Source organism: Ctenocephalides felis, unplaced genomic scaffold (genome assembly GCF_003426905.1).
Source record: "Ctenocephalides felis isolate EL2017-DRISC unplaced genomic scaffold, ASM342690v1 CF-g0.4_SCAFFOLD_03572, whole genome shotgun sequence".
NCBI lineage: Eukaryota > Metazoa > Arthropoda > Insecta > Siphonaptera > Pulicidae > Ctenocephalides > Ctenocephalides felis.
In genome coordinates, this window is record NW_020539726.1 from 13,024,645 (window position 1) to 13,051,558 (window position 26,914).

Consider the following 26,914-nt stretch of genomic DNA (forward strand, 5'->3'; position numbering starts at 1 on the left):
AATAGTTAAATTTTTAAAATTCATCAAAGGATGAGAAAATGAGTAGTTTTTTGACGTTTGTTAAAATTAAAATTAGACGATTTATTTGGTACATCGATAGTGAACTTGGTCTTAATGAACATACTAAACCATTAAAGTCCTACGAAAACTAGTTCAATTATAAAAATGATTGATTTTTAAAAATTTGCTTTTTGAAAATACTCCGAGTTAACGCGTTCGGTAGTTTTTATTATGTGTAATAAATCCACTCGGAATACTTTTAATCACTTACATATTTTTAATTTATTTTTTATTGATTAGGTCGATTAGTTACAAATATCGGGAAGTGCATGTAACTTGCCTCATGGCAAAATACCAAGACCAACTAGTTTTATTTTCAGTACTTATATCCAAATTACGAATCCAAGAGCAAGAAAACGTCGCATTATTATTTCAAAATTTGGATGTTAAATCCATAATATAAACCATAATTTAACTAGATGTAAATGGCATTTTGTCTTAATATATTGTCTATAATTGTCTATATATATAAATCATCTCCTTAATCAATAAGAATTGATAAAACAACTTTTAAAATTGCCTCATGTTCAACAAACCATATGAGAAAATCCACAAAACAATAGATCAATTTATCAGTAAAATAGGGCATAAATGACAAATCTGTCATGAATCTTGTACACCGACACTCGAATTTAATAGCAAACGATTATCTACCGATACAGATTTTTTTGTAATTATGAGATTATCGATATAAACAGAGGCACATTCGCGTGCCAATTCATTCTGAAAGTCCTTGTATAACCATGAAGTGCCTACTTATTTTTGCTTGTTTTTGGCCAATGGTCATTAATGCTGCATCCGTAATTGGTAATAACATACGTAAAACTAGCTGTAAGTGGAATTCTGTCTCAAGGCAATTAAGGCATCGTGCCTTGAGGCAAATTGCTGCTACTTCCCGTACCAGAAATTATTATTTTTTTTAAAAACGATTAACATTTTAAATTAAAAATAAGATTTTTGAGAAACTATAAATTGCACAACAAATTTCTTTTTTTTGAAACAAAAATGTTTTCTTCATTTTGACATATTTTGGAAGATTTGAACTTTTTTTCAAAGCAATCGTACTGCTTTAACTGCTTAGAGACAAAATATAAAGCGCGTAAGCGCCGCGTCGCTGTCTAACGGATAAACATTGGTACGGAACCCATAGGAATGTAAACAAAATTTATTCTTGTTGTTAAAATCTCTATAAAATATCTGATAATTTGATGTGCATATGTCTAATGATCATTTTTGTCCGCCAAATGGCGTTTTTTACTGTTTTTATTGTATCTCCGAAACCGCTAGACCTGCCTTTCCAAAAATTTCATTAGCTTTTCATTTCATCAATACAAATGAAATGTTTTATGACGCTCCGTTCTTTTAAAAATTGAATTACCATTTTTGGCACTTTTTATCCCGTACCTTCGGAGCGGCTGAACCTGTCTTTGCCAAAAACTAATTAGCACGTCTTCTTATCAATAGGAATCGAATGTTTATTGAAACATTAAAATTTGTTGATCCGTGTTCTCTAAATCGTTGACGAAAAGCTGTATCCGCACATACATACACACACATGCACGCACAAACATACACACGTACGTCCATTTTTCCTAAGGTATGCCAAAACAATCAGAAACCTTTAAAGCGTAAAGATTTATAAAAAATTTCATCTTCGATTTATTTGCGATTAGTATAACTTACCCCACGGGAAGTTAATTATTCGACCAATGCCAAATCTAAATTTCATGGATGCATTTTTTACAGAGTTAACACTGTCAACGACCTTGATCTAGTATTTCGTTAGAAATATTTATAAGCAGAGTTGGAATAACAAGTTATTTAATTCATCTTTTGTAAAATTGCTTCAACTTAACTTACTTGTTTATTTACTATTTTTTATTTTTTGCGCCTTTGCCAGAGTAAAGGTTTAGTAGGTTCCTTTTACCTCACCCAGGTGTAAGCTTGTATAGAGGTTATATAAGAAAAAATAATTGAATCTATCTTAAAATTAATAATACATCGTATAAAACAATTACATATCATATCCTTAAAATTTATTCTAAGGTTTCGTAAATTAAACAACAGTGCTCACAACAAAAAAACTAACGAAAGTATTACACTTTTGGATTAGATTTTCAAAAAAATCAATTTCCTGCTTTTTATGATAAAAATTATAAACAAAGCTAAAAAAATGTTTCTCACACATTTCATTTCCTGTTAACAAAGTGAAATGAATCTAATATTCTGACCTGACAGACGGGTAACTAATTGAAACTGACCATAACGAAATTCTTATAAGAAAAACGAGATTTTACTAAAGAAAAGGGTCTTGGTGTTTTTTGCATGAACGCGGAATCATATTTTAGCGAGACCTTTCAGAACGATATTTATATATGCATATTTAAGAATTATAGATGTTATTTTTTATAATGAATGAAAATTATAGTAATAAATTTCATTGTTAAACTATTCAGATTTGTCAGTTTTAATAATTTGAAGTAATAATGCACATAAATTAATTGATCAAAAATATGCTATCAATTTAATGTCTATCGCGAAACTTATATCATATAGTAATGTTTGTAACTTGATCTGTGAGATATTTAATATTTAAATTTTTTTGACTAAATTTGCGGAAACTCATCTTTGATGAAGTAGGAGAATTGTGAATTTTCCACATCAATTAGATCAAATTAGCCAATCGCGACATAGAGTTTTAAAATTTAGCTAAATTAAATGATTATAGTTACAAAAACAAACATTGGGCTTTCCGTAGCTGAAGAGTTTCCATCATACAACCAAAGAGTCCTAGGTCCGGTTCCTCGGACAGCCTGATGTCAAGCAATCATGTCACTGGTTTTCACTAAAGTTGGAAATATGTTTTTAAATTTGCTGTTTTTTCTCTGTATTGCTGCATCAAATTACAAATCACAAATACCTACAAGAGATAATCTAACATTAAACATATTAAATAGAGATTGATTAGCCGTTGGGTTGCCTTCTAAAAGGGCACGCAGTTTTGATTACTGGTCAAACAAATGAAAAAACAAAGAGATAAAAACCATCAAATGTGCATAAACTATGTGAATATAATGTAGTATTACATTTTACTTAAAATATTATTTGAGCGTCGTTTATCCTAGTAATTATTATTTCTGAAATAATAAAATACTTTTTCTTCTTCAAAGAATAATTTTAACAGAATTAAAAATTTCTTTTCACCAAATTAATTAAACTCGAAAGTGGAGTTTAAAAAAAAACAATTCGGAATAACTCATCAGCAAAGAAAGAAAAGTTAGCGAACAATATGCCCTGAATTTCTCGGTGCTTTGGTAAACGATTGTTTCAATGGAAATCAAAAGCAGACGTTAAAAACATCTCAAGTCGAGTCAGAATCAAGAAATCAACGCACTTCTATTTCTTCTCAGTATTCTCAAGATAACTCAAACACGGCGGGGACTACGCATTCCTCCCATCAGTAAGGCTGGAAAAATACAAGGGAAATGAGGGATGCTCAATTTCGATATATTTACGAAAAATCAAAATCACGGATAATGAAATTAGGGAAATAGTCCAATTATTATTTATTTCACCGTTTGCTATGCTGCTTTTAATATTTAATGATAATACATTACTGACTTTATTTTTGATCTGATGCACTTTATGTTTATCAATTATGGTTATATCGTATCCGCTTCAATTGAATTAAGTCTAGCAGTAGATCCTTATTTATTAAGACATTTTTGCTGGCAAAAAAAATAAAATAAAAATAATTGAATTAAATAATTACAATAAAATTAATGAAATGTAATGTAATCATTACATTGTAATGTACATATATTGGCAACTTTAATACATAGGGTAGGGTGGGGCACAAAAGTTTAATTTGACTTCGAACAATTATATTGTGAAAACCAAACCAATTATATTACAAATTATAAATAACACATACAAACCAAGCAACTATCTGACTATGTTCAGTAAAATTTTCAGTTAATTTAATTCTTTTTAACCTGGTCTATTTAACTCTATAGGCGGGGTAAATTAGCATTACAAACAGGTTTAATGTCTTTGTCTTACTTTGATTTTTAGGAGATTTACAAAATAATAGCTACGTTATTCAACCAATGCAAATTATAAATTTTATGAATGCATTTTTTTACAGAAGTAACATGGTAAGTAAATAACCTTAATCAGTAATTTTGTCACAAATATTTATTAGCAGAGTTGGAATAACTATGAATTTAATCTATCTAAAAAAATCGAATTGTTTTTTTTTCAACCCAATTTACTTTTTTATTTACTACTTTTTATTGTTTTCGCCTTTACCAGGATAAAGGTTTAGATGTATGTTTTTACCCAGCCCAGATTTTATCGAGGTTATATAAAAACTGTTGAATTTAACTTATCCCTTTCGTTTAGTATTTATTTTGCTGATTTGGCGGCATCCTAGTAGAAAGGGTTAAACTACCAATATATCTCATAAAACAATTAAATAACGTATACTTGAAAATTATTAAGGTTTTGCAAACTAAACAACAGAAAACTAAAACTGAAAACTAACAATGAAAGATTATTAATGTTTATATTCTGACAGCGACGTCGTAGGAATCAAAGTTATAGCTAATTGTACATCTTTTTCTTTCTATTTTCAAATATTGTTGTTAAAAAATTCTTAACTTATCTGGGTTTTAAAATATCGGTGGTGAGACTTTTTATTCGCGGATCTTTAAGCCCTGCTCTATCTTACGAGTTTTGTGTCAAAAATAAAATTCTGAGTCAACTTCTGGCAGTTTTAGTCAGTTTACTTCAAATTTCGTAAAACAGTATTGACATATTTTTATTAATAATGATTTAGTCTTAGATTAGCTTCAATATAACATTATCTTATTAATTGTTAAACTAAGAAGATCTCACTGGAGTTCTTCTTAGACATCGCTCTCAAATATTGTCAATTTAGCTTATAGGAATCCTTATGTATTTCTGATTGCTGTGAAGTGGTTAGGTCGAATTACGACAAAAATGTTTTAAATCGCGGTATTAACTATTTCTCTGAAAATAGTTATTAAAATGAAAAACTATTGGTTAGGTACAAAAATAATGAACTTTATATACAATTTAAACCATTAATTTTAAATGCGCGATATTAAATGAAATTTATGAATTTAGTTAAGGTATAACGTATATGTAATTAAAAGTTTTTGGTTTTATTTGAAAAAATCAAGACGCAGGTAATCTGCAACTTTTCTGAAAAAATCATAAAATAACAACTTCATAATAAACATTTAAAACATGATTTTTTTTAAATTCATTTCCTCTGTGTTTTGTTAAAAATAATAAGCATAGATTGTAAAAAATTAGTTTGATTTGCTTATTTTATTGCTGACTGATTTGCTAATAACGTTTTTGCTGGAACTTCCCGTACCAAAAATTATTATTTTTTTAAAAACAATTAACATTTTTGAAAAAAAATTACTTTGAAAGAATAAGATTTTTGAGAAACTATAAATTGGACAAAAAAGAACTTTTCTTTGAAAAAAAAAATTTTTTTTTAAAAAAACATTTTTTTTTTGAAAAAAAATTTTTTTTCTGTATTTTGACATATTGTAGAAGATCTGAAATTTTTTGAAAGCAATCGTACTGCTTTAACTGCATAGGGACAAAATATAAAGCGCGTAAGCGCCGCGTCGCTGTCTAACGCATAAGCATTGGTACGGAACCCATAGAAATGTTAACAAAATGTATACTTATTGTTAAAATCTCTATAAAATATCTGATAATTTGATGTGCATATGTCTAATGATCATTTTTGACCGCCAAATGGCTCATTTTTTTACTTTTTCCTCCATATCTCCGAAACCGCTAGACCTACCTTCATGAAAATTTTATCGATTCTTCACCTTGTCAATACAAGTGAAATGTTTTTTGAATTATTCAAATCGGACGCTCCGTTCTCTTAAAAACTGAGTTACCGTTTTCGGCACTTTTTGCCCCGTATCTTCGGAACGGCTAGACCTGCCTTCGCCAAAAACTAATCAGCACGTCTCCTTATCAATACGAATCGAATGTTTTTTGAATTATTCAAATCGGTTGATCCGTGTTCCCGAAATCGTCGACGAAAATTTGTATCCGCACATAAATACACACACGCACATACATACATACATACATACATACATACATACATACATACATACACACACACACACACACACACACACACATACATCCATTTTTTCTAAGGTATGCCAAAATGTTCAGAAACCTTTGAAACGTAAAGATATATAAAAATTTTCATTTTCGATTTTTTTGCGATTACTATAACTTGCCCTACGGGAAGTTAATAATTGTAATAAATACAATTATTATTATTTTTATATTTTTTTTTAGATGGACGCATTGTAGGAGGAAACAAAACTCAAATAACAAAATATGGATATCAGATATCAGTTCAAGTGCAACGGGAACATTTGTGCGGTGGAGCAATTTTGGATAATTTTTGGATTCTCACAGCAGCTCACTGCGTTTTGTTTGAGTAAGTATAACATATTAAAATAATTATAAACAATTATCACAAAAGATGAATAATATAATCGGTAAATTGCGATTAGAACTCGCTCTCGAAGGACATCACTTATAAAGTGATGTTTATGACGTAATTTCGCCTTAAACCAAAAAATTCGCGATATGTGTAAAAAATCCAAATTAAGATTTAGCAAAATTCAAAAATTTGATGTTTAAATTTAGAAATTCTGACACAGCCGATTGTTCCAAGCTTTAAAGATTTATCATATTTAACTTTATTTTTTCACCACTTTTTAGAAAGGTTGCCAATTTTTTTGGATGTTCACAGGTCACTTTTTCAAAAGTTTAAAAATTGTTTCGAAATCCAAGAAACAAAAATTAAAAAAAAAAATTTAATTTTGTTTTTTTTTCGTAGTACGGATAATGATCGCAATCCGCTTGTGATAAGTAATTTGATGCATTTAGATCTATGAACTTCTACTCGAAATAGTCTAAAGAGTTAACTAACTAGTTAACAATATTTTAATAATAAATTAAAATATATGCACTTACTCAACGCATCCGAGATATTATGATATATGAAGTAAACGATTGTGCAAAATAAAATCAACTTGCTTTCTTCTACAATTGACTTACATATAAGACAAGAAAATAACAAAATTAACATAATAAAGGTAAAGATAAATCTTATATATAAAATTCTTCTGTAATGGGTTATGAAAGGTCAATCCTCCTAAACTATTATTCGGATTTTCATGAATTTTCCTGAAGTTTTTTAAGGGATTTTTTTTAAGATTTTTTGATTCATAGGAATATAGTTAGATGGTAGAAATAAATGGAAGAAATTACAAAAAACCGCTTATCATTGATTGGCATTGAAAATATTTAGGGCATTGTTTGACATTAAAAACAAACGAAGAATGTCACTTTCCAAACATTTCCATTCGCAATATTAAAATTTAATATATTTATGATTATGAATAAGAAAAATGTAATGTCTACATCATTATTGCCGATAAGCAGCTGATATGTCCAAAAATTAAAATAATGTAAGATACATTATATATTTGGCCGCATGTGCCTGATGACGGCTGTAGACTGCCAGTGAAAGTTATAATTAATTTGATAGATTATTATTTTTTACTAAAGCAGTCGTGTTTTGCCTTAATTCACTGAATCACAATACAAAAATTATTTATTTATTCAAAAAATTATTTAGAAGTTTCATTGTGTCAAAAATTCATATGTTTGGCATTGGATACGGAATATTTACTTAAGTCAATTAACGTTTTTGGATCTGAATATTATTACTGTGCTCCAATTTGCATCAAATTTTGGAATTAGGTTCATCATGCTCTCAAGTATAAAAAATAATTTAGACCCTTTTGCCACTTTCCGGGGGGATGACATTTTTTCTCAGTGGTGAAATTTTACTTTTTTCAAAATAAAAATGGGGTCAAAATAAACTTCAGTACTTCTGCGTGTAAAATGAGTGAGCTAAAGTGCAAATAAAAGAAATATACAATGTTTCATTTAAATCAAATAGTTTATGAGTGCCATTTCCACCAAAATTAAAAGTTATCGTATTCCATCTAGAATAAACTTGGTTCAAGAGATTTTGATAGATTCTAGAAAATACCACAACTTTAGTTTAGTACAAACGATTTTTAAAAATTTTTATGAAAAAAAAATCTATTTAAAGAAAAACAATTTCTCATTATTATATCTTTGAAAAAATAAAAGATAAGTATAAAAGTAAATGGATGAAAATTCAAGGTCGTTTTCTGACTAATTATTGCTCTTTATTATTTTTCTGTTACACAAATATTGATAGAGTTATGATAAAATTTAAAAGAAGTTACGGTAAAATTCATGATAGAGAAAGTTATAGCTCATTTAATAACCTTTAAAATAGTGTATTACAAGTTCTGATAAAATCAGAATTAAAAGAGTTATAATCGCAAATAAGTGAAAATGGAAAGGGAGTGCAAATTGTTTTCACTTCTGAACTCAAGATAAAGATTAGACTATTTCCAAAATTTCAAGTAAATGGAAGCACCGGAAGAAAATTCACAGAGCACACGCTTTTCTCTTCTCCATTTACTGAAATAATTTTGTTGTTCGAACAGGATTTGAAAAATTAATACACTTCAAATATAAACTTAAGTAATAATGTATATTGAATTATTAGTGAGAAAAATGTAATTTAGATATTAAAATTACTAAAAATCAGTTAAAAATGGTAAGAAATCATAAAAATTATAGGCAACATTATTGAAGCAATTATTTTGGGTAGAAAAATCTATGGTGTACCTTTACCGCAAATGCTATATATTAATTCTTTCTGAATATATTATAAAGACTTCAATTTTCAACACGTGTACTTTTTTTTATGACCATAAATCACAAAGGCAGTCGATGATTTTTTGTGTGATAAATTTGAAAATCAATGTTTTAGTCGCAAATAAACAAAAAAAAAACATTCATTTATACATCCAAATCTACAGGTATTACTAAAAAATTGTATAACCCTTGGCATTAAAATAAATTAAAGCTATCGGAAATAAATGTGTTCTATAAATTGCAGTGTATAACTTTTAATATACAATTTTATTGAACATATTTTAATATTTGTTAAAGGATAATTAAAGTGTTAATTGTGGGAATTGAGAATCATCATTTTATTTGAAGCATACATTGGTGTAAATAGCAATTCGAAAAACAATAATTATTATTTTTAACTGAACGGAAAATATTAGTATAGGATAATTAAAAAACTTAAATGTGAGTACAGGACAACATCTGTCGGGTCATCTGGTATCAATATAAAATTACATTTAATGGAACGAACAATCTGTAAAGTTTACAAGGTAATTAATTACTATTAATTAGAAAATGAACTACTGGAACAACAATAGGCCGCACAATATAATATTTTTAAAATTGTTACATGATTTTTGGTTGAAACGGGGATAATATTTTGCAACTAAAATCTCACATATATCTATATAGTATATTCAGATAATGCCTAGAATTTTCATTTAATGAAAAATTATAATGTTTTAGTAGAAATTGTATTTTCATATGTTACACTATGGCAGTATGCATCTGTAGAAAAAAATTTTAAACATTTTTTCAGAGTTGAGTTGCTGATATTACTATTCTATATTTAGATTCTATTTGTTGAATAGAAATCACTATTATTCAATTGTGGGAATACCAATCAAATTTTTTTACGTATTTACGTATAATTCAATATAATTTGGCCTTTGGAAATTCTTAATGGACACTTATCAGAATCCATTTTTATCATCTAGCCACACACAATACCAAATTCGTTCTGGATCATCCCTGAGAGATTTCAACGGCTATCTTCATGATGTAGTGGAGATACATAAACATCCCCAATATAACGTATCGGAAATTTTTGACTTGGACGTAGCCGTGATGAGAGTGCGTCAACCATTCAGACTTGACGGCAGGTCAAGGAGGAAAGTCAGGTTAACAGAAGGTGGCCACGATATGCCTGTTGGCGCAGTTGCTACAATAACTGGATGGGGTTTGTTGGAGGTGAGAATTTCATATTTTTTCAAAACTAGTGCTGCATGACATTGTGCTTCGAGCAAATTGCTGGTACTTCTCGTACCAAAAATTATTATTTTTTTAAAAACGATTAACATTTTTGAAAAAAATTTACTTCGAAAAAATTAGATTTTTGAGAAACGATAAATTCGACAAAAAATTACCTTTTTTGAAAAAAAAAATTGTAGAAAAAAAAGTTTTCTTTATTTTGGCATAGTTTGAAAATTCTGAACTTTTTTTTAAAAGCGATCGTACTGCTTTAACTGCATAGAGACGAAATGTCAAAGCAAGTAAGCGCCGCGTCGCCGAAATTTGCACAAAAAAAATTACTCTTACAAAGTATAGTACTTTATCGATAGCACGGTGTAACAAAAATAGAACTTTTAATTGTTTCTTGAAACTTTTTTTTTAAATCTATTTAGAATTGCACGCTGATTTTAAATATATATTCCGTTTTCCTTAAAAACTCCAGTTTTAGAGTTTTAGGGAACAACACTCATAGGTTATTCCGGCTATGATTTTTGCAGTTTAACAAAAAATTAAGAGTTTTATTTGCCGTTTTAAATTAAAAGAGTCGGTATAGATTCGACTCTAAGACGTTGTGTGCATCTAGAAAGTTTTTGTTACATTTGTGGTGAATATGTTTTCCACAAATATCATATCACTAATCATGGGGCCGATTCTGCCGTAAAATAGACCAATGAATTGACCAAAACCATGTTATATAGATGTTTTCATACAAAATCGAACTAAATACTGTCAAAAGATATACGGTTGCTGTGTAGTCAGGCGTTTTAGATAGAATACCGAATCTGGAAAACGCACAAATGTCAAAAAACGATGTTATGATAATTGAATCTTTGTGATATGGTTTAATAACATGTGAGTAAAGTTGCATTTTATGAGATCTGATCGTGCAGCAAACACATTGCATGTTGACAGTAATTAGTACGATATTGTACGGAAACTGCCACTTATCATAACTTTGCCATAACATTGGTCTGTTTTATGGCAGATTCGGTGCATATAATTCAACTTCATATGATTAAAATGAATGCCATTACACTCTATAATATTGTTATCATTCTGTCCTTCATGAAGTATTTGCAATAACAATAATTATTCGGTAATACTAATGGCTAATGTACGAGTTTATGTACTCGTGGTTTATGTTTTGGATATGTATGTAATATATATTAATATTATTGTCCCAATATATATTAATATTGGCACATTAAATTTACTTATAAATAATATAAGCAATAGTATGCAATATTTCAATGATGAATTAGATAATAATATTTAATTCACACATTCAGTTGTTTTATATAGCAAAAGTATCATAATTTTTAGAATTCTTGATTGAATTTTTTATAATTGAAATGCTTATTTCGATTAAACGATATACAATCAATATCGTAATATCAATTTTAAAACAAATCATTTTTTATAAAATTTACAGGAAAATGGAGATAAGTCACAATTTCTTCAAGTCGTTCAAATACCTGTAGCTGACAAAGCAAAATGCATTCAAGAATATCAAAAATGGAATGAAACATTAACTGAAAAGTAAGTATGATTATATATTATTTTGGAATCATCAAAGTCATTGCCATAAGAAATATAATTAGAAAAATTAAATTAATTTAATATTATACGGCCCACTTATAAAATTATCTTCCGAAATATCGAAATTAATGAAGTACATATACGTATACACATATATATAGACATATTTTAATTTTTTTTTTCAAAAAAAAATTAATATCCAAGAATTTGAAGGGTTTGTTAAAAACAAAAAAAAAATAAAAACTCTTTTTTAAAATTTTGTGAACACCATTATAATCTTTAAAATAAATTTGAAGATGTCTGAAGACATGTAAAAATAATAACTAGATGAGCAAATTTCTATGTTTCAGATAATACGTAACTTACTATGAATAATATTTTGTTATTTTTATATCGTTCAAGCGAGAACAAAATATTCTTATACTGAATATTTTTAAATTCAATTTTAATTCTAACGTTATGAACTTACAAAATCAACTCCTAGTTTCTCATTGACTATATATAAAATCATAATCAAAAAGAAAACTAGTGGAGTATGGGGCATCGTGCCTTAAGGCAAATTTCTGAAACTTCTCGTACCGTAATGAAATATTCGAGGAATATTAAGAGTTTTAAGTAGATTATTATAAATACGGTAGCTTTCATTATGCTTACAGAAAAAATATGAGAGCTTATGAATTGGACGACTATATAAGTTACATGAAAAGTAAATAAACTAAACTTATTCAAGAACTTAATAATATAAAAAAGAACTGAATTACATTGTTAAAATTATTTATTTGAAGTATTTAAGTGAGCTTTAAAACTTTAGCTAGAACTAGAATTACAATCCGAATTATTTTATATTCAAAAATAAATATTTTTTAAAATGAAAAACAAATAAAATGAAAAAAAAGTTCTTTCCCAAAAGCAATCGTTTCGCCAACACAAGCAGAAAGATTTTTGAATCATTCAAATCAAATGCTTAGTTCTTTAAAAAACTGCTATTTTTTGCACATTTAGCTCGGTATGTCCGAAACGGCTGAACCTGCTATTGCCAAAAACTAATCACCACTTTCTCCCATAATTACAAATTGAATATTATTTGGATTTTAATGATGTTTCGGATTTTTTTTAGTATGTTTTGTGCTGGTGTACCAGAAGGCGGTAAAGACTCCTGTCAAGGGGACAGTGGTGGCCCTTTAGTAGATGATGCAGGAGTTCTGCACGGTATCGTCTCGTGGGGTGTTGGCTGTGGCCGTCCAGGAATTCCAGGAATATACACGAGAGTCGACTCAAAAGACGTTAGAGATTTTATAAGATTCCATACTGGAATCTAATATATTGAAATAATAATCATGTAATCATCTTATTTATTATTAATGCATCCCATACTATTTGTATTCAGAATAAAATTCAATAAACATTACTTTTGATATAGCATCAAAATTTGTAGTAAATAATTTATTTATTACTAAAACATATTTAAAAATAATTTATAATTGCTGCTATTCATTTTACAGATAGGTTTTTAAAAGGCCAAGTTTATAGTATATATTGTATATATAGTGATAACCATAATAGTTTATATGTTTTTATATATACACACATATATATATATATATATATATATATATATATATATATATAAATTGTACTTGTAATATTGAAGAATAAAATATTAGAAATATCAATAGGAAATATGAAAATGGAATACGATGCCAATAAAGTTAGTAGGTGTATGGCATAGAAATGAAAAAAAATATAAGTGGCTAAATGCTATAGCCAATTAAAAAAAAGTACTGGTACAAAATCTAAGCAAGTTATAGAAGCATAAATTAATGGTCATCTTGTAAAAATAAAATCTTTATTTATAGATCGGTCAAATTAAACCTAAAATCAGGGTGAAGGTTGTAATAGACATTTAAAAAATTGGACAATAATAAATATAACAATATTTAGAATTCTATCTCAATTTGGATAAATGACAAATAAGTGAGCAGTAAGAATAGACCATTTTGCTAAAGTCAACTTATCGAATTACATTAATTTTATATTTCTTATTTAGTGATATACTATAATTTAATTCGTGATTATGATATACTTAATAATTGCTCTATGAACAAACAAAATATTCGAACTATGGAATCAAATGTTAATTTAATTTCAACTTATCTATAATTGATTGATAAGATGCCTTTATACATAAGATGGTAACAAATGCATTTTCATCAAAGTTATAATTTTGAAACAAACTTGTAAAATCACTGCATGAAAAAATATTTGGGATCAATAATAAGTATAAACTTAGTATCAAAGTGATAATTTTTTATAAAGTTTGAAATGAAATTGGTATTTGTGTGCATTGCTATACAATGCATTTTATCAAGTAAGTATGAAAAGATTAAATTTTAGTTGCAAAAGGAAGAACGATATAAGTTAATAAATAGATATATGTGTTTTTTTAATTTGGAGGTGTCAAAAGTCTAATTCAAATACTTCATGTATATTGACATATATGCAACTATAGTAAAAATATATAATTAAAATAATTTAACTAGTATGTGCGTTGGCAAGTAATCGCATAATGGGTGGTGTTGAAGTTGACATAAAAAAATTTGGTTGGCAACTTTCCCTGCAGTATGAATCTGAACATAAATGTGGTGCATCAATCATCAGCAAAGATTGGGCAATTACAGCCGCACACTGTGTTGAAGAGTAAGTTAAAAAATAATATTCATTATTATTGAAATATTAATAAAGAAGTATTTACTATTTTGCTTAAGTTACAAAATGCGAATAAATATTTCATTTTCTTAGTTTGTTTCAAATTCCACAACTGTTGTCGCTCCGTGCTGGAAGCGATCAACATGATTCAGGCGGAGTTGTATATGGCATCAGCGAAGTTTGGATCCACCCTGGTTATGGTTTAAGTATGAATTATGATGTAGCTTTACTAAAAGTTTCTGAAACATTTGATTTCACTGTCTGCACCATTAGACCAATAACCTTAGCAGCAAAAAATGATCAGCCAGAGACTGGTGCTCCAGTTACTGTCACCGGATGGGGACACTCTAAGGTAATTTAAATTAAATATTAAGTTAAGTTAAGTTTATATTAAAAATTAAGTATTAAATATATATTAGGATGGTCCTTAATATAGTTGTTTCCGAATTTTCTTGCTCCCAGATGATGAAATGCTTTCAAATTAATGAAAAAGAATTCTTTGAGAGTTCTAGCTCTCAATATTAACTTTAAGATAGTCCGCACTCCAACCAAAGGTTCTTGGTTCTTCTTCTTAAATAAATATTTACTTTATAAAATATATAATTTTTTTTAGTATATATATATATGTAATCCCTAATATTTATTATTTATCAACTCTGAAGCAAATATATATCAATGGACTTATTTCTGTGACAACTATAATCTCATTAACATATGTCGATGATTTTAAATGATTGATTTTAGATTCTAAATATAATTTAGGTATGGATTTACAGTTAGAGATCAGTTTCGGCATCAGTTTTAACTTATACAGTAAACCCTCGCTTTACGCGGCAAGTGCGTACCGTGCAGTATGGGGACTGCGCTATAAAAAATTCGTATTTAACATACAATTCAGGCTAATTCGTAGTGCGTTCTATGGAAACTTATATAGTGCAGTACGGGAACCGCGCGAGTTAGTACAAATCGCACCATTTTTCTCGTGCTGTATGGAGACCAAGAAATAAAACTTCAAGTAGAAGTAATACAACCGAAATGACATGTATGACCTAGACGCCTTATTCAAAAATTGGCGCGACGCAGTAGTCAGTTCAAACGTGTTCTTAGATAGCTATTATATAATCAGGCATGTCTAAAACATAAAAGTTGATAATAAAACTTACATTAATACTCTTTTGTTATCAAGTTCCTAGAATCACTCATAGGTTGTGCAAGGAACTTATGGGCTGTTGAACAAAAACCGTATAATAGGAAGTCCGTGTAGTCGGAGGGATGTCGGACTTTTAGCTCCGCGTAGTATGGAAACCATGTACCAAAAGTGCCGTGTGAACCGAAGGTTGACTGTATTTATCTATATATAGATCTAGAATATGTTTATTAAAAAATCATGAGTATTAGAGAAATTCTAATATAAAAAACATCAGATAGAGGTAAGTCGATCGTCCAATTGCTTTTTAAAAAAGTTTTGTAGTTATCAAAAATAAGTTAATTTTGAAGACGGTTGAAAAATATTTTCTAATTAATTTACAATAAAAGATAATCAAATACCTCTGCATTGGTAAATCATATAGAATAAAAATCAGAACCTTGGGTCGTTTGACAACGTAATTATTTTAGGTATCTAACCGGATTTCTGAATGTAAAGTTGTTCACTTTATATGACGACAACAACAGTACAGTCAACACTCAACACGACACTCTGGGAACACTCTGGGTTTCTATACTACAGGGTACCAAAAATCCGACATCCCTCCAATAACAGAGACTCCATATAGCACTAATGTCGTATTAACACACAGATAAATCTGAGATTTTTATAGCAAGGTTCCCATACTACACGATACGCACTTGCCGCGTTAACGAAGGGTTGATTGTATATGCCACCATCATGTCAGAAAAAATCAGTGCAATATCATAAACATCGCTATTATTTCATTTACAAAAACATGCTCTGAATCGCAGTAAATATTTTTTGGCGAGTTGATTCGAATCCAGTAAAATCAGAGTTGGCACAGAATACGAGTTGGTTCGAATCCAGTAAAATTAGAGTTGGAACATCACAAATTTAGATTGAATTTAGTCAAGTACATAAATATCAACAAAATTTGCAAGTAAAGATTGTAGTTTTACTAATAGAAATTAATTTACAATTACAGGAGAATGGATCTATGGAAAAGTATTTGCATGGAGTGGAACTAAACATTGTAGATCACGACACATGTGATGAAATATATACTGAGTTTGGTGGAATAACTGAAAAGTAAGTAATTTAGTATATAATTAGTATATAATAATAAAACATCTTACTTTTATATATTTATTCTCATAATTTTGAATTCATATTTAGAAAATAATATGTGTTTGGTAATCTTTCACATTTTTTATGAATGGTATTTAAATAATTTTTATAACCATTTTTATATAGCATGATATGCGCTGGTGTGAATGAAGGAGAAAAAGATTCTTGCAAAGGAGATAGTGGAGGACCACTTATTGATAAAAATAGAAAATTGGTTGGAATCGTGTCATGGGGTTTTGTTTGCGGAAGATCAAACAATCCAGGCGTTTACACAAATATAGCAAGCACCAGTATAAGGGATTACATATTCAATATGACAGGAATTTGAAATTCAAATCGTGATGTGTAAAAATTAGATAAATATAAATTAAAATGCAGCATTTTTAGTAATTGTTTCAATTAGGGTAAGTTTGTTAGGTTCAAGTTGTGCCCTGAAAGAAAATAATGCTATAATATAAGGCGACCATATTTTGTTGAGCCAAAACCGGGAGGGAGAGAGCTTTATGTTAAATAACTTAAATAGAATTCAAAATAATCCAGCACTTATGCCAGGAGGTCAAGAACCACGTTTTTATAATTTTTACTAATTCTCGTATAATTGAGAATAAAAGTTCAAAATTAAAAATGTGAGAGGCTAATTTAACTCGCCCTCAGGAATTTGCATTTGCAACGTAATGTTTCATATAACCACACTTGTTGAATATATCATTATCAGATGTTTGAAGGGTCATTATAATTTTATTATGTCAGTTCATTGGCAAAATTCAATTTAAACCTATAATTCTCCAAAATTCGAAATAATCCGCGACAAAGAACTCCGTGACAATTATACTTTTAGAAAAACACCTGACATAAGGTGGAAGCCAGTCGCCGGCAAACCGGGACTTTTTATAATATTTAGTGCAATTAAAATAAAAGAAAATCTTTATCAATCATTAATATTTTTCTGTATTAAGTTGATTTCTCATTATCTATCAGAGATTTTTTTGAAGTAAGACTTCTTTAGGGGCCACTAGCGAGTAAATCTGTGAAAATGTAGTGTTACGCCCGAACTGTTCGTCATTCGCTCTCGATGAAACCATTTCTCTACGGGTCGATTGTGATTAGTCGTTGTGTCGAGTGAATTGTGATTATTCGTGGTGTGAAAAATCTTTGGTTGTATGCGTACCGGCGTACATCAACGAGGAGATCGGAATGCCATTAGATTTTAAGGTTACATCGAAGTACAAATCTTGATTTAATAAAAAATGCCTGAATCAAAAGAATATTTTAAGTTATTAAAGTGAAATATTATATTTTATGTTATTTAAGTGAAAAATAGCTTTATAGACAAGACAGATATTATAGCTGCTCAAAAAATGAGATTGTATCGCCTGCAAAAAGCAATAAAAATACATGCAGTCAATGAATGTTAATTTTAATTACACGAAGTTTTTCAAACACAATTACATGATAAGTGAAATTGTGAAAACAATATTTCTTCAGACGTTGTTTAAAATAATTCACTATGAGAACGAATATTATAGAATTTATTAATTAGCAATTACTTGATTTCTCTAATGAAGGTTCAAGTCCTAAATGCTAATTACAATGACAAACCGATCATGTCATATTTAAAGTCTGACTTTAATTACATTATTGTTTTCAAATATCATAAATATTTTAAAAACTATTATAATTATATGATTTATAATTGATTATTATATAAATATGTATAATGAGTGACATTAATAAATGTGTGCATCACGAGTGTTACCTTATTACTAATAAACAATATTGAAAATTGTTATATAATGCATTTATTTTTAACTTAAATTCCATCTCGTACAATAGCAAAAAATTTTTACTTCAATCGCGTGTGAACCTTACGCGCACTCTTTTTTTTAAGAAATAGTTATTTTTATGTTTTTTGAAAATTTTATAAAAGTAATAAAATTTATAGACGAGCAACTCATTAACATGAATTCATGTTACATTTCAAGATTTAACAAAAAATTTAAAAAAGAATAAATGACAATCAGTTTGTTAGTATGCACTTTTCAGCAAATAATATTCAGCAAATTGCTACAAGAAATTAAATACTTTATAACCTTGAATTATATTGTCCTTGTTTTTCGTTGCCAATATATACAAACTTACATTTCTCTAAATATTCAGGGCGTTCAAATTTTAGAACTATTATAAACTTTCATTGCTTTTTAGTTGAATATAATTAAAATATAAATTAAAAGTTTTGCAAAAGAATGTTTATACATTAGTACATAATATCAATTTAATTATTTAATTGTTACAAAAAGTACGAAGATAAAGACAAGGACTTACATCAAATAAAAAACTAATGCAAAACTCGTAAAATGTGTGATATATTATACCTCTAACTCGTAAAAATAGATTACTTTAAACGCTTGTCTATAATATATATATATATATATATATATATATATATATATATATAAATATTCCATCAAAAACATATTCCGAGAACAAATTGAAAATATGAAGCTATTGCTATTGTTCATACTGGTAAATTTGGTATCATGCAGTAAGTTTTAATAATTTCTGTTATGGCTAATGTTGATAAATAATAAATACAATAGTGTTGATAGTCACTAAATATTATCAAAGTATCCTTATTATTACTTAATAGTTGAACCCAGAATAATCTTCTAACATCTTTAAGTCTACGGATAATAATTTGAGATAAATTTTCTATCGAAAATAGAGCAAAGAAAAGAAAGTGCGGGGCGCATTGTAGGAGGCCATGATATTGACATTTCGCACCATCCTTGGCAATTGTGTTTGGTGAAATACTGGATAGCCCCCATGTGCGGTGCCTCAATATTGAGCGAAAATTGGGCAATAAGCGCTGCTCATTGCATACCGGATACTGACAGGTACATCAAAATAAATTTTATTCTAGTGGCTTACGGCAAATTGCTGGAACTTTCCGTATTTTAATAAAACATCCCCAGAAACTAATAATTTCTTCACAGTATCAACACAAACAAAGTGTTTTTTGAAAAAATGGTCCGTTCTCCTAATAACTGGTATTTATTGGACTTTTTGTTCCGCATCACCGAAACGTCTGGAACTACCTTTGCAATGAACTAATCAGCACGTTTTCCCTTCAATACGTACTAAATATTTTGAATCATTCTAATCGGATGCCCGTTTCTCGCAAAAACTGATCTTTCATTTCCGGCATTTTTTTCCTTATCTTCGAAACAGCTGGACCTGTATTTGCCAGAAACTAAACTTCCTACCAATATTGTTTGAATAATTCAAATCGATTGATCCGTGCTCCCGAAAACGTGGACGAAAAATTATATCGATATGCATACACATACACACATCAATTTTTTTTAAGGTATGCTAAAATGTTCAAAAACCGAAACGCAGAGATATGCACAAATTTTCTATTTTTTGACTATTACTTTAACAGCCCTACAGAAAATTAATAAAAGTTCAACAAATTTACTAATTTATTTATTAACTTTTTGAAGGTGATAATTATTCTTCTGACAGAAAATGCAATTTGCTAATTTTATCTTTTCTTGACGTTCCAAGACATTCCGAATCGTTTGAGAATATTTGAAAATTTAAATATGACGTTTCGTAAAAAATTTGAAAACAATTTAATGAAACTCGATAAGGACTCTCATTTATAAGTTTTGCGAGTCCATTTGCCCAAAATGCTAGAACGATTTTTAAAATTAAAAAAACGGGTTAAAAAATCAATTAAAATTCGTGTTGATTAGTTTTCGATAAAGCTCCATCGAACCATTTCATCGCAATTAACTGTAGGATTTTTTTGAATGATTTTAATAAAACTTTATATGGCGATGGAAACTTAACAAGCATTCTAAAATATTATAGGCCTACAAAAAGTGGTTTTATTATAAAAAATTAATGAATTTTAGAAACAATTTTTTAATTTTAATGTTTTTATGAGGCTAAAAATTATTTAAAATATTAACCAATTATTTATTACTGTTTATAGTTATAAATGGTTATGGAATATTTTTACTGATATCATTTAATCTATTAATCTTTATCTTATATTATCTTTTAATCATTTTTCTTCAAAATGTAAAATAATAGAGTTCAAAAAACCTATATTATGTTTTAATGCGTTAATATATTTTGTAAGCATAGTTTCAAATTGATTGGAATTTTTTTGCTTGTTTTTACGTTGTTGAAGTCGTTTTATAAATTTTTGCTAATCTCTCCCAGAACCCCAGATGCCATTAACAAAATAATGTTAGTACTTAAATATAAGTTAGTTAACAGACTAACACTTTTAAATAGTTTACAAAACATTTTAGTTTTTATTTAATTAAAAATGATTTTATAACTTACTAACATATATCAGCACATATATGTGATACAAATTGAGGTGCATTCTTTGGCAGTAGTTATTCTGAAATAAAGTTTAGGTATATGTCAGTCATTAATGTTCCAAGGCATTTACAAATACTTCTTTTATAGATATCAGCTGCGTTTTTTTGAAAATTTTTCCAAAGAGTTCAAAAATTTACATCACTAACATTCTCGCTCTAAATCTGCCTTTGTGTTTTATAAAATAAAAAAATTCTACACGTTTACAAGTACTGTACTTTGGCGTTTCCGTCCACCTTATTACTTTAATGATTAATTAAAGTCTTATACATCTACTTCTTCTTACCTCAGGCTGCATGGATGTCAGCATTTCTTTGCAAAACTGCACAAAGTCAATTATTTCAAACACACACTTTGTTTTATGCGAAATGATTCAAAATTAATTTAATTAGCACTTAAGTTTTATTAATTTTTTAATTTACGCGAATTTACCTACTACACTCACTTCTATTTAAAAAAGTGTTTTTGTTATTAGGCTGAAAGAAATTTATGGATTATTGAGAAGTACGATCACAATTATGTCCATTCTAAAAAAATATAATAAACATTTATGTTCGTATATTACCTCGTAATTTTCAGAAGAGACTTGATCAGGAACCATGAACCAGAAACAGTACACTATCACTGTACTAGAGCACTAAAAAAGTCTATATGAAGAGCACTAAACAAATTCGGATTGAAAAATAGCTTAAAAACCGTGAAAAACATTCTCTGCGTTGTCACAAAAATCAATTTTTGTGATTCCACAACGAGGCGTGTGATCGTTTCACCGATTCTTCTGGAACATCTCAATTACCAATTTGTTATCTGAAAAATAGAAAAAAATGATAATTTTGAAATATATTATGAAATAGTGATTTGTGCTAAAAAATCTGTCCAATACCTCGTGATTTCCAGAAGAGAGCTGATCAGAAACCAGGATCCAGGAACAATACACTATCACTGTACTAGAGCACTATTAAAGCTTTTATAAAGAGCACTAAACAATAAACAAACTCGGATTAAAAAATAGATCCGTGAAAAACCATTACTACGTTGTCACAAAAATCAAATTTTGTGAATCCACAACAAGACGTGTGACCGTACTCTTAGAAATCATGCTTAGGAATGAAAATGCACTAACCTTTGTTTAAAATCACCGATTCTTCTGGAACATCTCGATTACCAATTTGTTGTCTGAAGAATAAATAAAAAATAATAATTTTCAAATATATTATAAAATATTGATTTCTGCTAACAAAATCTGCCCATTACCTCGTGATTTCCAGAAGAAAGCTGATCAGCAACCAGCAACCAGGAACCGGGAACCAGAAACAATACACAATCACTGCACTAAAGCACTATAAATGTCTCTACAAAGAGCACTAAACAACCGCTAAACTTTAAATAAACTCGGATTAAAAAATAGCTCAAAAACGGTGAAAAACGGATGTATTTTTATAATGATGTTCTTCTGACCATCAAAATCATTACCACTAATACACTAATACACTAAATACACATAGATTCGTATTTTCTTCGAAATCTCCACTTTTATGGTTGGTCCTTAAAAATCCTGGTATCTTTTGATGGATTAAATCGATAAAGGCTAGTCTGGTATCAAAATTTTCCAATCGACACTTGGAAACTCACCAGGAACAACGTGATCTAATAATTTTTGTTTGTTTTTGGCAACAAGTTTAATCGATCCATTTTTTAAATTTCAAATATCTGGTAAAGTGAAAATCACAAGTATTAAATTTAACAGGAATATGTCAATTGCTTTCGAGATTTATTCATTAATCAAATCTTTGTGTACAAACTTATTTGTAAAATTATGAACAACACGATTAGCACAAACACTATTCTGGTCCTCAGCAACAAAATTTTTTTGTCCTTGTACTTTTTGATGGTTTTTATTCACTTGTTGCAAATAGTATCATCTATATCCTTGGATTTTTTTGTATTTTTCACGATATTAAGTTGCCTTTTTGTTTTAGTGAATTCTTTACTTCGTTTCTTTAATGACTACTGATGTTCTCTGAATTCTGCTGAAAATAAATTTAAATTAATTAAAAAATAAAGACAGTTTATCAAACATATATATATATATATATATATATATATATATATATTTAGATGGTAGAGTCATGGCGTGTGAATATTTTGTAGAACTTCAAACAAAGAATTAAAGACGTTTCGGAACTAGGTACGTTCCATCTTTAAGGTATCTGTCAAGAAACATGATCTTGATTAGATTTGAACAGACAGTATATAAGAAAAATACAAATTGGTAGAAATAAAATAAAATCCACCAATTTCTACCAAGTGGAAAAACGTGGATAATGAATTGTATTATAAAAGCTTATTTTTGATCAACTAGTTTGTTTAACCTAGAAAATTCCATAACTTTTATATATTTTCGATGTTTCAAGTTATTCTGAAAAGTTTGACATAAAAATTGGAATAAGCATGTGTGTGTAACAAATTCGCTAAAGACTGGCGAAAATCTGGACTATTCCGGCCCAACCGGGACGTATGGTCACCTTGCATGTAGTCAAAATACCACGTACTTAAATTTGTACTTAATTACGAGTTTAGTTATTAGTAACATGTAGCACCAACAACATCTATTTTTACAATATTAGACGATAACGCTTTACGATATGATATTTGTTATTTTTTTAATAAATTCATCTAATGTCTTTGTGTATCTTCTTAAATAGTAATGAAATAACTAGCTTCAAATTACGTGCTGGAAGTAACTACTGGTTTGGAGGCGGCACCTTGCACCAAATAAAACAAATATTCAAGCATGAAACTGTGGACTTGGTATTATTTCTTGTGAAAGATCCCTTCAATTTTGAAATTACTAATGCGCGCCCTGTTGCCCTACCAGCAGAGAACGAGGAAACCGAAACAGGGTCACCACTCACGGTGACGGGTTGGGGAACTACAGAGGTATCTAAGAATTCAATTGCTAAATTATTAAATTTGGCAAATAATAAAGTTATAAAATTAGCTTTAACCACTTAATGCTTTTGGCCGAGCCTAATTCGTTTGCGCAAAACTGGCAAATTGCACACGAACGAACTCAGTTCGACCATAGGTATTTTTTTAAACAAATTGCAACTTGTTGGACGATTGTGTCACTAAAACAAAATTATAAAATTTTATATTATTTTTAAGTTAGTATATGAATGTAAATAATTTCAATAACTTCAATACCTAAAATATAATTATACATAAATGCGTTTTTTAGGTTTGTAACTTGGTTACTTCCTAAACCATGATAACTTTTTTTTAATGTTTAATCTCGTAGAAACAATATTCTAAGAATTCTACAAAAATTAACAAATATGATGACTTTTTGCCAATAAATTTTTAAAAAATGTGAGCATTAGGTGGTTACTAATTGCATTAAAAACAACTCTCTGAAAGTTTTAGCTTTTAGTATTAACTTTTAGATAGTTCGCAATTCAATCAAACTTCGTGTGGAAATATCATGGAAAAAATTTTGAAAATTAAAATAAAAAATTAAGTATAACTTCGCTACAAATGAATTAAAAGTGAAAATTCGTGTCATTTCTTATTTCTTATTTATATTGGAAATTCGACGCTGTGCAACATTTTTGAAAGTTTCTTCATGCTATTTTCATCCAAAACTTTGAATTGTGCTTTATCTAAAAGATATTAAAAGCTAAAACTTTCAGAGAATAGTTTTTTATTAATTTAGAAACATTTGAGCTCTTGGAAGCAAGGAAATTCAAAAATGTCCATATTAAGGACCACCCTAATATATATATATATAAATATATATATATATATATATATATATATATATATATATACATACTATTTAGAGTACTGAATCATCACACCACCTGAAAGAAGTTGAAGTGAATGCTGTATCTAATAGTGAATGTCAAAAGGCCTATGAAGATCTTGCTACTATATCATCACAGTAAGTTAAAATGATTCATAAATATTTTTCAAATAGATTTAATTATGTTAACATATCTTCCAATTAACTGATTTGTTTTGATTCAGCGTTCTTATTGAAATAATGTTACTAAGTTTTTTAATCAATATAATGGAATTGTATTACCGAATATAATAATATATTTGCAAATATTGTTTTCTGTATTGATATAGCTTTGTTTAATTTTCTATTAAAAACTGCACTTTTACTATTTACTTTAAAATTTGAATTTTTTTTACAAAACTTTTAACTTTAAGATTCTAAAAATAACTATAGGTTCATATTGGCCATAGGAGCCAATTTTGCAATAACATAGACGAAAACATAGCGTTGTTATGACAACGTTATCTTATCTTTCTTTCTTGGTACAAAAAACTGTGAAAATACTATCTATTTGCAGTGCTATCAGGAGTATTATACATATGAACAAACCTAGAAGTCATCAGAACTCCATCTTTGTGATGTGCATTTCTAACATACTGTTTTATATGTAAAATACTCTAGATCGCATAGTAAAAATAGATAGCATTTTCAGAGTTTTTAGTCCAATAGAGAAGGATAAGATAACGTTGCTATAACAACGGTCAGTCATCGTCTATATTATTGCAAAATTGGCCCCATAGTTATTTTCACAGTTTTTAGTACCAATAAAGAAGGTTAAGATAGTGTTTCCATAACAACGGTATGTTATCATCTATGTTACCGCAGAATTGGTCCATTCTCAAACTTCTCAAACGTAAATTGAAAAACTGTTCAAAGGTATTATTAAATACAGGTTTCTAGAATCCTGCAATATTATAACAACCATGTGTAGGTGAGAGCGACGGGACTTGTTTCAGAGGTCCCGGGTTCGATACCCACTTCGAGCAGCCTGATGTCAGGCAGCAGTGACAACGATATTTACTTGAAAATATAGATAGCAATATGTTTCCAAGTGAAAATAGCCCTTGCCCGGCATTGCTGCACCAATAAAATGTCAGCCCTATTAGATTAATTCTAATAACAAAATCATCAAATATGGATGGATTAACCATTGGGTTACCATCTGAAAAGATACGAAGGAAGGAGAAGTTTCAGCCCAACAGCTCATAGGACATAAGGATCTGATTGCTGTTCAAAAATAAAAAAAAAAATATAATAAAAAAAATATTTACAACAAACACTGCATGGCATGAAGGTATAAGAAAATGCAGTAGTCAGCACATCCAAATATTGACAGATTGATTTTCTTATTAACATTAAGGATTAGTTTTAAAATATTAGCTATAGTCATTCGCAAAAATATACACAATTATAAATGTCCTCTAGAATTTGATCCTCTCAATTTTAAATAAATGGTTTGAAACTTTTTTACAACAACTACTCTATATTTAAGTAAAATTATTATTTTCAGTGAGATATGTGCAAGCGTTCCTGGTGGTGGCAAAGATTCTTGTCAAGGAGACAGTGGAGGTCCATTGACAGATTCAAGGGGAAAATTGATTGGAGTCGTATCTTGGGGCATAGGATGTGGAAGTCCCTCGTTTCCTGGAGTTTATGTTCGTGTCGCGCATCCCCTAGTGCGCTCCTTTATTCAAAATAAAATTGGATTGTAAATATGTGTTAACCGTAGTAATAAATAAATCATTGATGAACCCAGGCAAAGGATATTTTATTTCATACTTTACGAAAAAGCTGATGTTGAGAATCATTGTCACAATCTTGTTATAGTAATCAATTCAAACGTGTTTCGCGCCTTAAAAAAATTATTTTGAGGGTGTTTTCCTCATGTTTTTGAAAACCTATTTATTGATATTTGTAATAATTTCAATTAAAATCAATAAACTTATGGC

General features: G+C 28.8%; 3 protein-coding genes across 3 annotated transcripts; all 3 read left to right on the forward strand.

Moving 5' to 3' along the window:
* The first annotated feature begins 795 nt into the window (after nt 1-795).
* LOC113387767 (vitellin-degrading protease-like) lies at nt 796-13,052 on the forward strand. Its single transcript, XM_026625145.1, has 5 exons — nt 796-867; nt 6,433-6,577; nt 9,885-10,137; nt 11,612-11,718; nt 12,836-13,052. The coding sequence occupies exons 1-5, from the start codon at nt 804-806 to the stop codon at nt 13,035-13,037; spliced, it is 771 nt and encodes a 256-aa protein (XP_026480930.1). The 5' UTR covers nt 796-803; the 3' UTR covers nt 13,038-13,052.
* A 1,206-nt stretch (nt 13,053-14,258) lies between these two features.
* On the forward strand, nt 14,259-17,096 carry LOC113387773 (trypsin-1-like). Its single transcript, XM_026625151.1, has 4 exons — nt 14,259-14,415; nt 14,518-14,776; nt 16,581-16,684; nt 16,850-17,096. The coding sequence occupies exons 1-4, from the start codon at nt 14,285-14,287 to the stop codon at nt 17,049-17,051; spliced, it is 696 nt and encodes a 231-aa protein (XP_026480936.1). The 5' UTR covers nt 14,259-14,284; the 3' UTR covers nt 17,052-17,096.
* A 2,117-nt stretch (nt 17,097-19,213) lies between these two features.
* LOC113387770 (trypsin-2-like) lies at nt 19,214-26,713 on the forward strand. The gene is made up of 5 exons (XM_026625148.1): nt 19,214-19,265; nt 19,446-19,617; nt 23,827-24,061; nt 24,964-25,064; nt 26,476-26,713. Exons 1-5 carry the CDS (start codon nt 19,220-19,222, stop codon nt 26,675-26,677), a joined length of 756 nt encoding a protein of 251 aa, XP_026480933.1. The 5' UTR covers nt 19,214-19,219; the 3' UTR covers nt 26,678-26,713.
* The last annotated feature ends 201 nt before the right edge of the window (nt 26,714-26,914 follow it).

What these genes read in the sequence shown, in the direction of transcription:
- LOC113387767 (XM_026625145.1), top strand. Translation starts at nt 804, where the DNA reads ATGAAGTGCCTACTTATTTTTGCTTGTTTTTGGCCAATGGTCATTAAT. An exon ending in TAATGCTGCATCCGTAATTG is followed by an intron (nt 868 to 6,432) that starts GTAATAACATAC and finishes ATTTTTTTTTAG; the next exon opens with ATGGACGCATTGTAGGAGGA. An exon ending in AATGAAACATTAACTGAAAA is followed by an intron (nt 11,719 to 12,835) that starts GTAAGTATGATT and finishes GATTTTTTTTAG; the next exon opens with TATGTTTTGTGCTGGTGTAC.
- LOC113387770 (XM_026625148.1), top strand. Translation starts at nt 19,220, where the DNA reads ATGAAGCTATTGCTATTGTTCATACTGGTAAATTTGGTATCATGCA. An exon ending in TGCATACCGGATACTGACAG is followed by an intron (nt 19,618 to 23,826) that starts GTACATCAAAAT and finishes CTTCTTAAATAG; the next exon opens with TAATGAAATAACTAGCTTCA. An exon ending in CTTGCTACTATATCATCACA is followed by an intron (nt 25,065 to 26,475) that starts GTAAGTTAAAAT and finishes TATTATTTTCAG; the next exon opens with TGAGATATGTGCAAGCGTTC.
- LOC113387773 (XM_026625151.1), top strand. Translation starts at nt 14,285, where the DNA reads ATGGGTGGTGTTGAAGTTGACATAAAAAAATTTGGTTGGCAACTTTCC. An exon ending in CCGGATGGGGACACTCTAAG is followed by an intron (nt 14,777 to 16,580) that starts GTAATTTAAATT and finishes TTACAATTACAG; the next exon opens with GAGAATGGATCTATGGAAAA. An exon ending in TTTGGTGGAATAACTGAAAA is followed by an intron (nt 16,685 to 16,849) that starts GTAAGTAATTTA and finishes ATTTTTATATAG; the next exon opens with CATGATATGCGCTGGTGTGA.